The sequence below is a fragment of the Bufo bufo genome, chromosome 6 (assembly GCF_905171765.1).
Source record: "Bufo bufo chromosome 6, aBufBuf1.1, whole genome shotgun sequence".
NCBI classification, from domain to species: Eukaryota; Metazoa; Chordata; class Amphibia; order Anura; family Bufonidae; genus Bufo; species Bufo bufo.
This window is the reverse complement of record NC_053394.1, coordinates 105,472,677-105,486,497: the sequence shown is the minus strand read 5'-3', so window position 1 is coordinate 105,486,497 and position 13,821 is coordinate 105,472,677. Positions and strand designations below refer to the sequence as shown.

Here is a 13,821-nt window from a genome sequence, read left to right as displayed (position 1 = left end):
ATAGGTTTTCGATTGGATTAAGGTCCGGAGACTGACTAGGCCACTCCATGACCTTAATGTGCTTCTTCTTGAGCCACTCCTTTGTTGCCTTTGCTGTATGTTTTGGGTCATTGTCGTGCTGGAACACCCATCCACGACCCATTTTCAGTTTCCTGGCAGAGGGAAGGAGGTTGTCGCTCAGGATTTCACGATACATGGCTCCGTCCATTTTCCCGTTTATGCGAATAAGTTGTCCTGTGCCCTTAGCAGAAAAACACCCCCAAAGCAAAATGTTTCCACCCCCATGCTTGACGGTGGGGACGGTGTTTTGGGGGTCATAGGCAGCATTTTTCTTCCTCCAAACACAGCGAGTTGAGTTAATGCCAAAGAGCTCTATTTTGGTCTCATCAGACCACAGCACCTTCTCCCAGTCACTCTCTGAATCATTCAGGTGTTCATTGGCAAACTTCAGACGGGCCTGCACATGTGCCTTCCTGAGCAGGGGGACCTTGCGAGCCCTGCAGGATTTTAATCCATTGCGGTGTAATGTGTTTCCAATGGTTTTCTTGGTGACTGTGGTCCCTGCTAATTTGAGGTCATTAACTAACTCCTCCCGTGTAGTTCTAGGATGCTTTTTCACCTTTCTCAGAACCATTGACACCCCACGAGGTGAGATCTTGCGTGGAGCCCCAGAGCGAGGTCGATTGATGGTCATTTTGTGCTCCTTCCATTTTCGAACAATCGCACCAACAGTTGTCACCTTCTCTCCCAGCTTCTTGCTAATGGTTTTGTAGCCCATTCCAGCCTTGTGCAGGTCTACAATTTTGTCTCTGACATCCTTGGACAGCTCTTTGGTCTTTCCCATGTTGGAGAGTTTGGAGTCTGCTTGATTGATTGATTCTGTGGACAGGTGTCTTTTATACAGGTGACTAGTTAAGACAGGTGTCCTTAATGAGGGTGACTAATTGAGTAGAAGTGTCTAACAACTCTGTGGGAGCCAGAACTCTTAATGGTTGGTAGGGGTTCAAATACTTATTTCACTCAATGAAATGCAAATCAGTTGCTATCTTTTATTTAAAGTTATTTTTTCGATTTTCCTTTTGATGTGCTATCTGCCACTGTTACAATAAACCTACTATTGAAATGATACTGTTCTGAGACTTTTCATTTCTTTGTCATTGGACAAACTTACAAAATCAGTGAGGGGTCAAATAATTATTTCCCCCACTGTATATATAGGTCCCATCATGATCCAATGGATGAATCTTCCAGCGCTCACCCTTTATTGTGGATACACACAATATTCACCATAATCCTGAGGGTAATAAAAACAATATATAAGAACACCTTGTTGTATAAACAAGGGGCACAACCACTTAAAACTCAACATAAGAGCAGGAGAGCAGAGTCAAGAGCACAATCACCTAGGACAATAACCAGGGCTTATAATCAACATTTAATCCCTGTGGTCTTAAAGTATTTAGTTTAGCAATCCATCTCATCTCACATTTTTTGAGAAGGGCAAGTCTGTTCCCCCCCCTCCGTGGTGTAGGGATATGGTCGACCAGCATACATTTAAGGTCCCGCTCCTTGTGGTCCATGTCAGTAAAATGCTTCGGGACTGGAAGGTCCATCCGTTTTTTACGGATGGTATATCGATGTTGATTGATTCTACTTTTAAAATCCAGTGAAGTTTCCCCAATGTATAATAACTGACATGGACACCAAAGGATATATATAACAAAAGAGGATTCACATGTCAAAAAGTGCTTGATGTAATGCTTCTTTTGCGTACGTGGATGCAGAAAAAAGCTGCCTTTTTGCATGTATCGACAATTAATACAATTTAAGCATGGAAAGCTACCCAATTTGGGACTACGCAGAAAGGTTTGGCCCAACTCCTTTTGTGTACCTATGTCAGTAAGGATCAATCTGTCTTTAAGGTTCCTAGTTCTTTTGTACGACATGAGGGGAGGGAGATGAAATTCCTCAATCCCCTCATGACCACTTTTCAAAACTGGCCAGTGTTTCAGGATAATTTGCCGAATGTGTGTACTGTCTTCTGTGTAAGTAGTTACCAGAGGAATTCTCTTGCTTTGTTTGTCACTATTTTTATTTTTATTGGTAAGAAGCTCTGTACGTGTTTTGTATTGTATAGAGTTGAGATGTTGTTTAAGTAACGATACAGGATAGTCCCTATCTATGAAGGACTGTGTCATGCATTTAAGAGTGTCAGATAATTCATTATTATTACTGACTATGCGTTTGGCGCGGTAAAACTGACTCAAAGGAAGGGATTTGACCATGGCCCTGGGATGTGCACTGTTGTATCTCAATAATGTGTTGCGATCGGTGGGCTTAGAGTATAAGCCCGTCGATAGCACCCGATCATGTAAGGTCACAACAGTGTCCAAAAAATGAAGTTGTTCACATGAGTGTTCCAACGTAAATTTGATGTCAGAATCAATAGTATTCAGAAATTGAAAAAACTCCATAAGAGCCTCCTCTGACCCTGTCCAAATCAAAAAAATGTCATCTATGTATCGCCACCACTTCAGAACATGTCGGAAGTGGGGCGATACATAGATATGTCTCCTCGAGGAAGGAGACCGCCATGTTGGCGTAAGTAGGGGCCACATTGGACCCCATGGCGGTCCCCTTCCTCTGGAGATAGAAATGATCCCCAAATAAAAAATAATTGCACGTCAGCACCAAATGTAGAAGTTGTATTAAAAAGTCTTGGCATTCAGTTGAAAAAGCGGACTGAGATAAAGCCTTGGTAACTACCTCAATCCCAAAGGAGTGCCTGATTGAGGTGTATAGGCTAGTGATATCTAGCGATGCTAGAATCACATCAGATGTCAAAGAAACCTCAGCCAACTTATTCAAAAAATCTGAAGTGTCTTGGATATAGGACTGGGCTGACAGTGCATATTGTCTCAATATTCTATCCAAAAAAATAGAAATATTGGACAACAGGGAACCGCGACCAGACACGATTGGTCTACCCGGAGGGGTTTTGAGACATTTATGTATCTTGGGCAATAGGTACAAGAGGGGTGTGATGGGATGTGAGACAGAAAGGAAGGTTCTGAGCTTATCATCAATGATGCCAGCTGTGCTGGCTTCCAGTAGCAAGCTCTGAATCCTCCTTTCTATGTCCCATTTGGGATCAGTGTGTAGTTTTTGGTACACCTCGCAATCCTCCAACTGTCGGTTGGCCTCTGCGATATATTGATGAGTGTCCATGACCACAATCGCGCCGCCCTTGTCAGCAGGCTTAATGGTGAGACTGTGGTCATGGACCAACTCATCAACAGCTCGCCACTCAGTTTGTGTGATGTTGGGGTGCAAAAACCTCTTCTTTTCATTCAACTTAAGCATATTGACATCTTTCATTACCGCATCAACAAATAAATCAATTGCAGGAGAAGACGCCGGTGGAATGAAATCACTTTTGTTAAATAAATTGTAATCACTCAGTTTCAATTCAGTATTAATACATGTGTTTGTCCTAGTTGGACGTGTTGAAAACCAGGTTCTAAGCTTCAGCCTACGGAAAAACTGATAAAGATCAGCTTCTAATTGTAACCAATCCGTGTTACTATTAGGGCAGAAGTAAAGAATGAAGAGGCAGCACTTCCAGTTGTTAGGTGATAGGGTGACGACCCCAAACTTTATTCCAGCTACGTTTCTGCCTTCTCAATGAGGCCTTTGTCAAGCTGACAAAGGCCTCATTGAGAAGGCAGAAACGTAGCTGGAATAAAGTTTGGGGTCGTCACCCTATCACCTAACAACTGGAAGTGCTGCCTCTTCATTCTTTGAATATATATCTTGGAGGACTAGCCAGCCTCTGTGAGGACTTCTTGCACCCAGAGCTCCACATCTGACTGTGCTGCTGCATTATTTGTGGTATGTATTTATATATATATATATATATATATATATATATATATATATTTTTTTTTAGGGGTGCACCGAAATGAAATTTCTGGTCCGAAACCGAAAATTCAGGATGCCCTTGACCGAAACCAAAACTGCCTTTTTGCCCAAATACTTTTAAAATACTTATTTTTTTAATGATTTTATTAATTCTTTTTCATGAATGAAATTCATCTGTGGGTGGCGCTGTTATGGAGGGGGGGATATGTGCACTGTTATGGGCATAACAGTGCACAGTTCCCCCCTCCCCATAGCAGTGCCATAGACCGATCCCCCTACCCATAACAGCCCCGGCCCTGCTGCTCACAGCAGACTAATCACTCACTGCATCTTTATTTTACCTTACAATCGTGACGCTCCAGTAACAACTCTGCAGGCAGAGTGGAGGGCAGCGTAACGTCACTTACTCACGTGACGCACCTGCTCTGCCCACTTTATGAATGAAGGAGGCGGAGCAGGCGCGTCACGTGAGTAAGTGACGTTACGCCGCCCTCCGCTCTGCCTGCAGAGTTGTTACTGGAGCGTCACGATTGTAAGGTAAAATAAAGATGCAGTGACTTAAAGTAAACCGCCCGCCCGGCGCGGGTGACAAATCCCACAAATCCCAAACCCCATATTTTCTGCCGATATGTACCAATATCGGCCGAAATGGATTAGGCCCATTTTCGGCCGCCGGAATTTCGGTGCACCCCTAATATATATAGATATATAGATATATTAGATATAGATAGAGATATATATATAGATAGATAGAGAGAGATAGAGAGAGATAGATATAGATAGAGAGAGATAGATAGAGAGAGATAGATAGATAGATATATTATTATATATATATATATACACTGCGTGCAGAATTATTAGGCAAATGAGTATTTTGACCACATCATCCTCTTTATGCATGTTGTCTTACTCCAAGCTGTATAGGCTCGAAAGCCTACTACCAATTAAGCATATTAGGTGATGTGCATCTCTGTAATGAAAAGGGGTGTGGTCTAATGACATCAACACCCTATATTAGGTGTGCATAATTATTAGGCAACTTCCTTTCCTTTGGCAAAATGGGTCAAAAGAAGGACTTGACAGGCTCAGAAAAGTCAAAAATAGTGATATATCTTGCAGAGGGATGCAGCACTCTTAAAATTGCAAAGCTTCTGAAGCGTGATCATCGAACAATCAAGCGTTTCATTCAAAATAGTCAAGAGGGTCGCAAGAAGCGTGTGGAAAAACCAAGGCGCAAAATAACTGCCCATGAACTGAGAAAAGTCAAGCGTGCAGCTGCCAAGATGCCACCAGTTTGGCCATATTTCAGAGCTGCAACATCACTGGAGTGCCCAAAAGCACAAGGTGTGCAATACTCAGAGACATGGCCAAGGTAAGAAAGGCTGAAAGACGACCACCACTGAACAAGACACAGAAGCTGAAACGTCAAGACTGGGCCAAGAAATATCTCAAGACTGATTTTTCTAAGATTTTATGGACTGATGAAATGAGAGTGAGTCTTGATGGGCCAGATGGATGGGCCCGTGGCTGGATTGGTAAAGGGCAGAGAGCTCCAGTCCGACTCAGACGCCAGCAAGGTGGAGGTGGAGTACTGGTTTGGGCTGGTATCATCAAAGATGAGCTTGTGGGGCCTTTTCGGGTTGAGGATGGAGTCAAGCTCAACTTCCAGTCCTACTGCCAGTTTCTGGAAGACACCTTCTTCAAGCAGTGGTACAGGAAGAAGTCTGCATCCTTCAAGAAAAACATGATTTTCATGCAGGACAATGCTCCATCACACGCGTCCAAGTACTCCACAGCGTGGCTGGCAAGAAAGGGTATAAAAGAAGAAAATCTAATTACATGGCCTCCTTGTTCCCCTGATCTGAACCCCATTGAGAACCTGTGGTCCATCATCAAATGTGAGATTTACAAGGAGGGAAAACAGTACACCTCTCTGAACAGTGTCTGGGAGGCTGTGGTTGCTGCTGCACGCAATGTTGATGGTGAACAGATCAAAACACTGACAGAATCCATGGATGGCAGGCTTTTGAGTGTCCTTGCAAAGAAAGGTGGCTATATTGGTCACTGATTTGTTTTTGTTTTGTTTTTGAATGTCAGAAATGTATATTTGTGAATGTTGAGATGTTATATTGGTTTCACTGGTAAAAATAAATAATTGAAATGGGTATATATTTGTTTTTTGTTAAGTTGCCTAATAATTATGCACAGTAATAGTCACCTGCACACACAGATATCCCCCTAAAATAGCTAAAACTAAAAACAAACTAAAAACTACTTCCAAAAATATTCAGCTTTGATATTAATGAGTTTTTTGGGTTCATTGAGAACATGGTTGTTGTTCAATAATAAAATTAATCCTCAAAAATACAACTTGCCTAATAATTCTGCACTCCCTGTATATGTATGTGTGTGTATATATATATATATATATATATATATATATAGCTATAGATATATATAGATATATTATTATTTATATATATATATAGATTATATTATATTATTATAGATATAGATATAGATATAGATATAGATATATATATATATATATATATATATATATATATATATATATGAGAGAGATATATAGATATATAATCTATATATCTATCTCGCCTAAAGAATTATTAGGAACACCTGTTCTGTTCTATTTCTCATTAATGCAATTATCTAGTCAACCAATCACATGGCAGTTGCTTCAATGCATTTAGGGGGGTGGTCCTGGTCAAGACAATCTCCTGAACTCCAAACTGAATGTCAGAATGGGAAAGAAAGGTGATTTAAGCAATTTTGAGCGTGGCATGGTTGTTGGTGCCAGACGGGCCGGTCTGAGTATTTCACAATCTGCTTAGTTACTGGGATTTTCACGCACAACCATTTCTAGGGTTTACAAAGAATGGTGTGAAAAGGGAAAAACATCCAGTATGCGGCAGTCCTGTGGGCAAAAATGCCTTGTGGATGCTAGAGGTCAGAGGAGAATGGGCCGACTGATTCAAGCTGATAGAAGAGCAACGTTGACTGAAGTAACCACTCGTTACAACCGAGGTATGCAGCAAAGCATTTGTGAAGCCACAACACGCACAACTTTGAGGCGGATGGGCTACAACAGCAGAAGACCCCACCGGGTACCACTCATCTCCACTACAAATAGGAAAAAGAGGCTACAATTTGCACAAGCTCACCAAAATTGGACTGTTGAAGACTGGAAAAATGTTGCCTGGTCTGATGAGTCTCGATTTCTGTTGAGACATTCAAATGGTAGAGTCCGAATTTGGCGTAAACAGAATGAGAACATGTATCCATCCTCTGATGGCTACTTCCAGCAGGATAATGCACCATGTCACAAAGCTCGAATCATTTCAAATTGGTTTCTTGAACATGACAATGAGTTCACTGTACTAAAATGGCCCCCACAGTCACCAGATCTCAACCCAATAGAGCATCTTTGGGATGTGGTGGAACGGGAGCTTCGTGCCCTGGATGTGCATCCCTCAAATCTCCATCAACTGCAAGATGCTATCCTATCAATATGGGCCAACATTTCTAAAGAATGCTATCAGCACCTTGTTGAATCAATGCCACGTAGAATTAAGGCAGTTCTGAAGGCAAAAGGGGGTCCAACACCGTATTAGTATGGTGTGAATGAGGCCTAAACCTCTGATGGCTGCTGTTTAACCCCTGTATGCTGCAATTAAACCTGACATATTTGTTATGTATCAGGACAGCTGGCTTTGGCTCATGTGTAACAACCTGACTAGGGATGAGCGAATTGACTTCGGATAAAACTTTGTTTCAATACCGTACGGAGCGAGCTCCATACAGTATTAGAATGTATCGGCTCCGACGAGGCGAAGTTATTACTTTGCGAAGTCTCGCGAGACTTCGCATAACAACTTCAGAAATTGATATACAGTCAGGTCCATAAATATTGGTACATCGACACAATTGTAACATTTTTGGCTCTATACACCACCACAATGAATTTTAAATGAAACGAATAAGATGTGCTTTAACTGCAGACTGTCAGCTTTAATTTGAGGGTATTTACATCCAAATCAGGTGAACGGTGTAGGAATTACAACAGTTTGCATATGTGCCTCCCACTTGTTAAGGGACCCAAAGTAATGGGACAATTGGCTTCCCAGCTGCTCCATGGCCAGGTGAGTGTTATTCCCTCATTATCCCAATTACAATGAGCAGATAAAAGGTCCAGAGTTCCTTTCGAGTGTGCTATTTGCATTTGGAATCTGATGCTGTCCACTCAAGATGAGATCCAAAGAGCTGTCACTATCAGTGAAGCAAGCCATCATTAGGCTGAAAAAAACAAAACAAACCCATCAGAGAGATAGCAAAAACATTAGGCGTGGCCAAAACAACTGTTTGGAACATTCTTAAAAAGAAGGAACTCATCGGTGAGCTCAGAAACACCAAAAGACCCGGAAGACCACAGAAAACAACTGTGGTGGATGACCGAATAATTATTTCCCTGGTGAAGAAAACACCCTTCACAACAGTTGGCCAGATCAAGAACACTCTCCAGGAGGTTTAACAGTGTCAAAGTCAACAATCAAGAGAATACTTCACCAGAGTGAATACAGAGGGTTCACCACAAGATGTAAACCATTGGTGAGCCTCAAAAACAGGAAGGCCAGATTAGAGTTTGCCAAACGACATTTAAAAAAGCCTTCACAGTTCTGGAACCACATCCTATGGACAGATAAGACCAAGATCGACTTGTACCAGAGTGATGGGAAGAGAAGAGTATGGAGAAGGAAAGGAACTGCTCATGATCCTAAGCATACCACCTCATCAGTGAAGCATGGTGGTGGTAGTGTCATGGCGTGGGCATGTATGGCTGCCAATGGAACTGGTTCTCTTGTATTTATTGATGATGTGACTGCTGACAACAGCAGCAGGATGAATTCTGAAGTGTTTCGGGCAATATTATCTGCTCATATTCAGTCAAATGCTTCAGAACTCATTGGACGGCACTTCACAGTGCAGATGGACAATGGCCCAAAGCATACTGCAAAAGCAACCAAAGAGTTTTTTAAGGGAAAGAGGTGGAATGTTATGCAATGGCCAAGTCAATCACCTGACCTGAATCCGATTGAGCATGCATTTCACTTGCTTAAGACAAAACTAGAGGTGCACCGAAATGAAAATTCTGGTCCGAAACCGAAATCGAAAATTCAGGATACCCTTGACCGAAAACCGAAACCGCCTTTTTGCCCAAATACTTTTAAAATACTTATTTTTTAATGATTGGCGCTGTTATGGAGAGGGGGATCTGTGGGTGGCGCTGTTATGGAGAGAGGGATCTGTGGGTGGCGCTGTTATGGAGAGAGGGATCTGTGGGTGGCGCTGTTATGGAGAGGGGGATCTGTGGGTGGCGCTGTTATGGAGAGGGGGATCTGTGGGTGGCGCTGTTATGGAGAGGGGGATCTGTGGGTGGCGCTGTTATGGAGAGGGGGATCTGTGGGTGGCGCTGTTATGGAGAGGGGGATCTGTGGGTGGCTCTGTTATGGAGAGGGGGATCTGTGGGTGGCTCTGTTATGGAGAGGGGGATCTGTGGGTGGCTCTGTTATGGAGAGGGGGATCTGTGGGTGGCGCTGTTATGGAGGGGGGGGATATGTGCACTGTTATGGAGGAGGGGATATGTGCACTGTTATGGGCATAACAGTGCACAGATCCCTTTCCCCATAACAGTGCACAGATCCCTTTCCCCATAACAGTGCACAGATCCCTTTCCCCATAGCAGTGCACAAATCCCCCCTCCCCATAGCAGTGCCATAGACCGATCCCCCTACCCATAACAGCCCCGGCCCTGCTGCTCACAGCATCACTCACTGCATCTTTATTTTACCTTACAATCGTGACGCTCCAGTAACAACTCTGCAGGCAGAGCGGAGGGCGGCTTAACGTCACTTACTCACGTGACGCACCTGCTCCGCCCACTTTATGAATGAGTAAGTGACGTTACGCCGCCCTCCGCTCTGCCTGCAGAGTTCTTACTGGAGCGTCACGATTGTAAGGTAAAATAAAGATGCAGTAAACCGCCCGCCCGCAGATGGTGGGTGACCAATCCCACACCCCATATTTTCGGCCGATATGTAACAATATCGGCCGAAATGGATTAGGTACATTTTCGGCCGATATTTTCGGCTGCCGGAATTTCGGTGCACCCCTAGACAAAACTGAAGGGAAAATGCCCCAAGAACAAGCATGAACTGAAGACAGTTGCAGTAGAGGCCTGTCAGAGCATCACCAGGGATGAAACCCAGCGTCTGGTGATATCTATGCGTTCCAGACTTCAGGCTGTAATTGACTGCAAAGGATTTGCAACCAAGTATTAAAAAGTGAAAGTTTGATTTATGATTATTATTCTGTCCCATTACTTTTGGTCCCTTAACAAGTGGGAGGCACATATGCAAACTGTTGCAATTCCTACACCGTTCACCTGATTTGGATGTAAATATCCTCAAATTAAAGCTGACAGTCTGCAGGTAAAGCACATCTTGTTCGTTTCATTTCAAATCCAGTGTGGTGGTGTATAGAGCCACAAATGTTAGAATTGTGTCGATGTCCCAATATTTATGGACCTGACTGTATACAAAATAAAATAAAATTTGCCCGAACTCTGGTTCGGTTACAAGCTACCACTTGGAACTGAACCTGAGTTTGGGAAATGGTTTTTCACAGTATAAAACAATTTCTGAAGTTATTATGCAAAGTTTTGCGAGACTTCTCAAAGTAATAACTTCGGCTCATCGGAGCCAATACATCCTAATACTGTACGGAGCGCTCGCTCCGTACAGTATTGAAACAAAGTTTTATGCGAAGCGACTTTGAATGTTTTATCCGAAGTCGATTCGCTCATCCCTAAACCTTACAAACTCTAACTGAATTCTTATTAACCAATGACCAATTCTGGCTCTGAATATCTTTACGGTTGATTATTTATGGCTAGTGCTGAGCGAACTTGTGTTTTCAGGTTCAGGTTACCTAAGAATTCCGTTACGGATTCCTCTACCCTACTATTCCGTGGTAATAGAATCCATAACAGAATGAGATAACCCGAACCTGAAAACGCGCGTTCGCTCAGCCCTATTTATGGCATTACACTTGACTATCTCTAAGGCTACATACACACAACATGTGATGGACTTTTTTAACGGCCATCACACGTCCGTTTTAAGACCAATGGTAGTCTATTGGGTTATTATCCACAAGGCAGTTTTTTATTTTTTATTTCACGGCCAGTGAATAACTGACATCAAAAAATAGAACATGCTCTATCTTGTCCGTTTTTCACTGACCGACTGCCCCCATACAATTGAATGGGTCCGTTTCTCAAAAAGGCACGACCGTATTTGTTTTGCAGTTCGCAAAAAAAACGGATGACGTCCGTATGGCATGTTTTTTTTTTGTTTGTTTTTTGCGGGTCTACAGAACGGACATGCGGATAGCACACGGTGTGCTGTCTGCATTTTTTGCGGACCCATTGAAATAAATGGGTCTGCATCCTGTCCGCAAAAACAAACGGAACGGACACGGAAACAAAATACGTTCGTGTGCATGTCGCCGTAAAAATAGACAGCTTATCCGTGTGCATTTAGCCTTACTGTCACAGAGCTGAATGGCGCTGCAGTGGGCTTGAGTGACCACCGCTGAATTTAAATGGGGGGGGGGGACATAGGACCCCACATTCTTGTGATTAAGGGGTGCCAACAGTGGGACCCCCACCCATCAAGCACATAGCAGTACAATAAGTCAGTGTGCAGCAGCCCCCATCCCCTGCCGGTGAGACTCCCTTCACAGAGCACAGATACCACTCCCAGCTCTCGCTGCTGTCGTAAAGCCGCCTCCCTGCCGTATTCCGCGGACGCCGCTCTGAGCCATGGCTGACAGTTGGCAGCTCGCGTGCGACGCCTACCAGCGGGCGATCACCGCCTCCGAGGTCGAGTCCAAGACCGATCCGGAGAACGAGCCGTACCGCTCCAAGTACCGGGCCCGGGAGCTACTGCGGGAGGCGCGGGCGCTGCTGGGCCCGGAGGAGGGGGACGAGACGCGGCTGCTGGCCGCCCGCCTGGCCGTCATCCAGCTCCGGCTGGGGGTGAACCACACGGAGACCGAGGAGATGTCGGCGGGAGAGGAGCACCTGGTGAAGGCGGCGGGGCTGCTGGAGCGGTGCCGGCTGTCACATGACTGCGTCTCCATCTACCTCCAGGCGCAGGTAGGTGGCTGTGCAGATTGTAGGAACTCTGCCAGCTGTCAGTGAATGGAAGCACACTTTACATCCAGGCCTGATTACCTGCCTTACCTGTTATGTTAATGTATGGGGGTCTCCCTCCCCTACCACTGCAAAGAGGGATCAGGCAGTTGTGATGTTTCATATCCAGAACACATGCATGCTCGGCCAAGCCAAGTGCTAGCTAATGACTGGACAGTCTGTGGTATGTGGTCACACACGGTGGTCGTGCATTCACACAAGCGGCAGCCACTTATCCCCTCCAGATAAGCGTAGAAGCAGCTTGCCGAAATCCGTGGGCATCCTACAGAAACCATTCAGATGGATGAAACGTCGTTGACCACCACGTAATAATGACCGAGCGGGGGAGGGGGGTGTACCGCCAACCTCCACCTACCTGAGAGGTGGCAAATCGTTAGAATATACTATGGAAATTAGATGGCTGCGGGCCCCACCTCTGAGACCTGCGCCTATCCCTAAAATGACGTGCTTTCCATTCATTTCTATGGGCGTTCCGAAAATAGCTGAGGGTCCCATAGAAAAGAATCGGGAATGCACAGCACAAGCACGGCCACCGCTCACCTCGCTGCTTTGGGGTCGGAGATGGCCGAAATCCCGTAGAAGTGAATGGAGGGCGGCTGCTCGTCACTCACCTTGGAAGAGGGGGATCCCGTTCTGTCGTTTCTCTGTTATTCCTCCTAGAAATGTATGACTATATTGCCTATGTGAAATGGGCGAGTCCCTACAGTTTGACACTGGACAGAATGAAAGCGTATAGGGACTCCCAGTTGTCATTTCTAGGAGAGCGGGGAGGTATAACGGATCATGAAAACAATAGCGGGGTAACAGACTACAGTATGAGCTATTGTTTTTATAAAAATCCTGGTGGCAGGTCCTCTTTAACACGGGTACCCACTACCATTGGGTGACGGACACGGCAGCTGCAGGTCATTGGGATCCGGGCAGATACATTGCAGCGGACCCAGAGTATAAATGTCTTGTATAAAAGTATAAATCGCTGCGTTGGTCGTCTGCGGTCTTCAGATTGTCTGGATTCTTTTTTTTCCTTTAGAATAATCTTGGGATTCTTTGGGCTGACAGAGGAGAGATCATCATAGCCCAGACTTACCTGGAGGCTGCCGAGTCCTTGTACTGCCAGTATATGAAAAAGGTAAGTAACCTCCTCCATTGTCTATAACAGGCACGCTCAACCTGCGGCCCTCCAGCTGTTCCAAACTACAACTCCCAGCATGCCCGAAGAGCCATCAGCCTACAGAAGGGCATTGTGGGAGTTGTAGTTTTACAACAGCTGGAGGGCTGCAGGTTGAGCATGCCTGGTCTATAACGTTTCATCTTGTATAACATGGGAAGAATAGTGTTCCTGATACAAAGGTGGAGATTCAAGAGCAGCTCTACCCTTGGCACCACTTTAGGTAAGGGCTCATGCACACTAACGTATTTTCTTTCCGTGATTTTTCTTTTTTTTTCTTTGGGGACAGCAACAAATATGGAAGCTACTCCATGTGCATTCCGTTTCCATAGGTCAGTTCCACAAAAAAACAGAACATGTATTTTTATTGTCTGCATTACGGACAAGGATAGGACTGTTCTATTAGGGGCCGGCTGTTCCGTTCCGCAAAATAAAGAAA

At 44.5% G+C, this 13,821-nt stretch overlaps 1 protein-coding gene across 4 annotated transcripts in view; it reads left to right on the top strand.

Annotated features, from left to right (window-relative positions):
- Positions 1-11,781: 11,781 nt before the first annotated feature.
- The window catches only part of LOC121004065 (kinesin family binding protein), a 33,530-nt gene continuing 31,490 nt past the window's right edge, over positions 11,782-13,821 (top strand). For all 4 annotated transcript variants that reach the window (XM_040436140.1, XM_040436139.1, XM_040436138.1 and 1 more), the window contains exons 1-2: positions 11,782-12,157; positions 13,245-13,343. In XM_040436140.1, the coding sequence (XP_040292074.1) occupies positions 11,822-12,157; positions 13,245-13,343 (435 nt within the window). In that variant the 5' untranslated portion in view covers positions 11,782-11,821. The remainder of the gene's footprint in view (positions 12,158-13,244; positions 13,344-13,821) is intronic.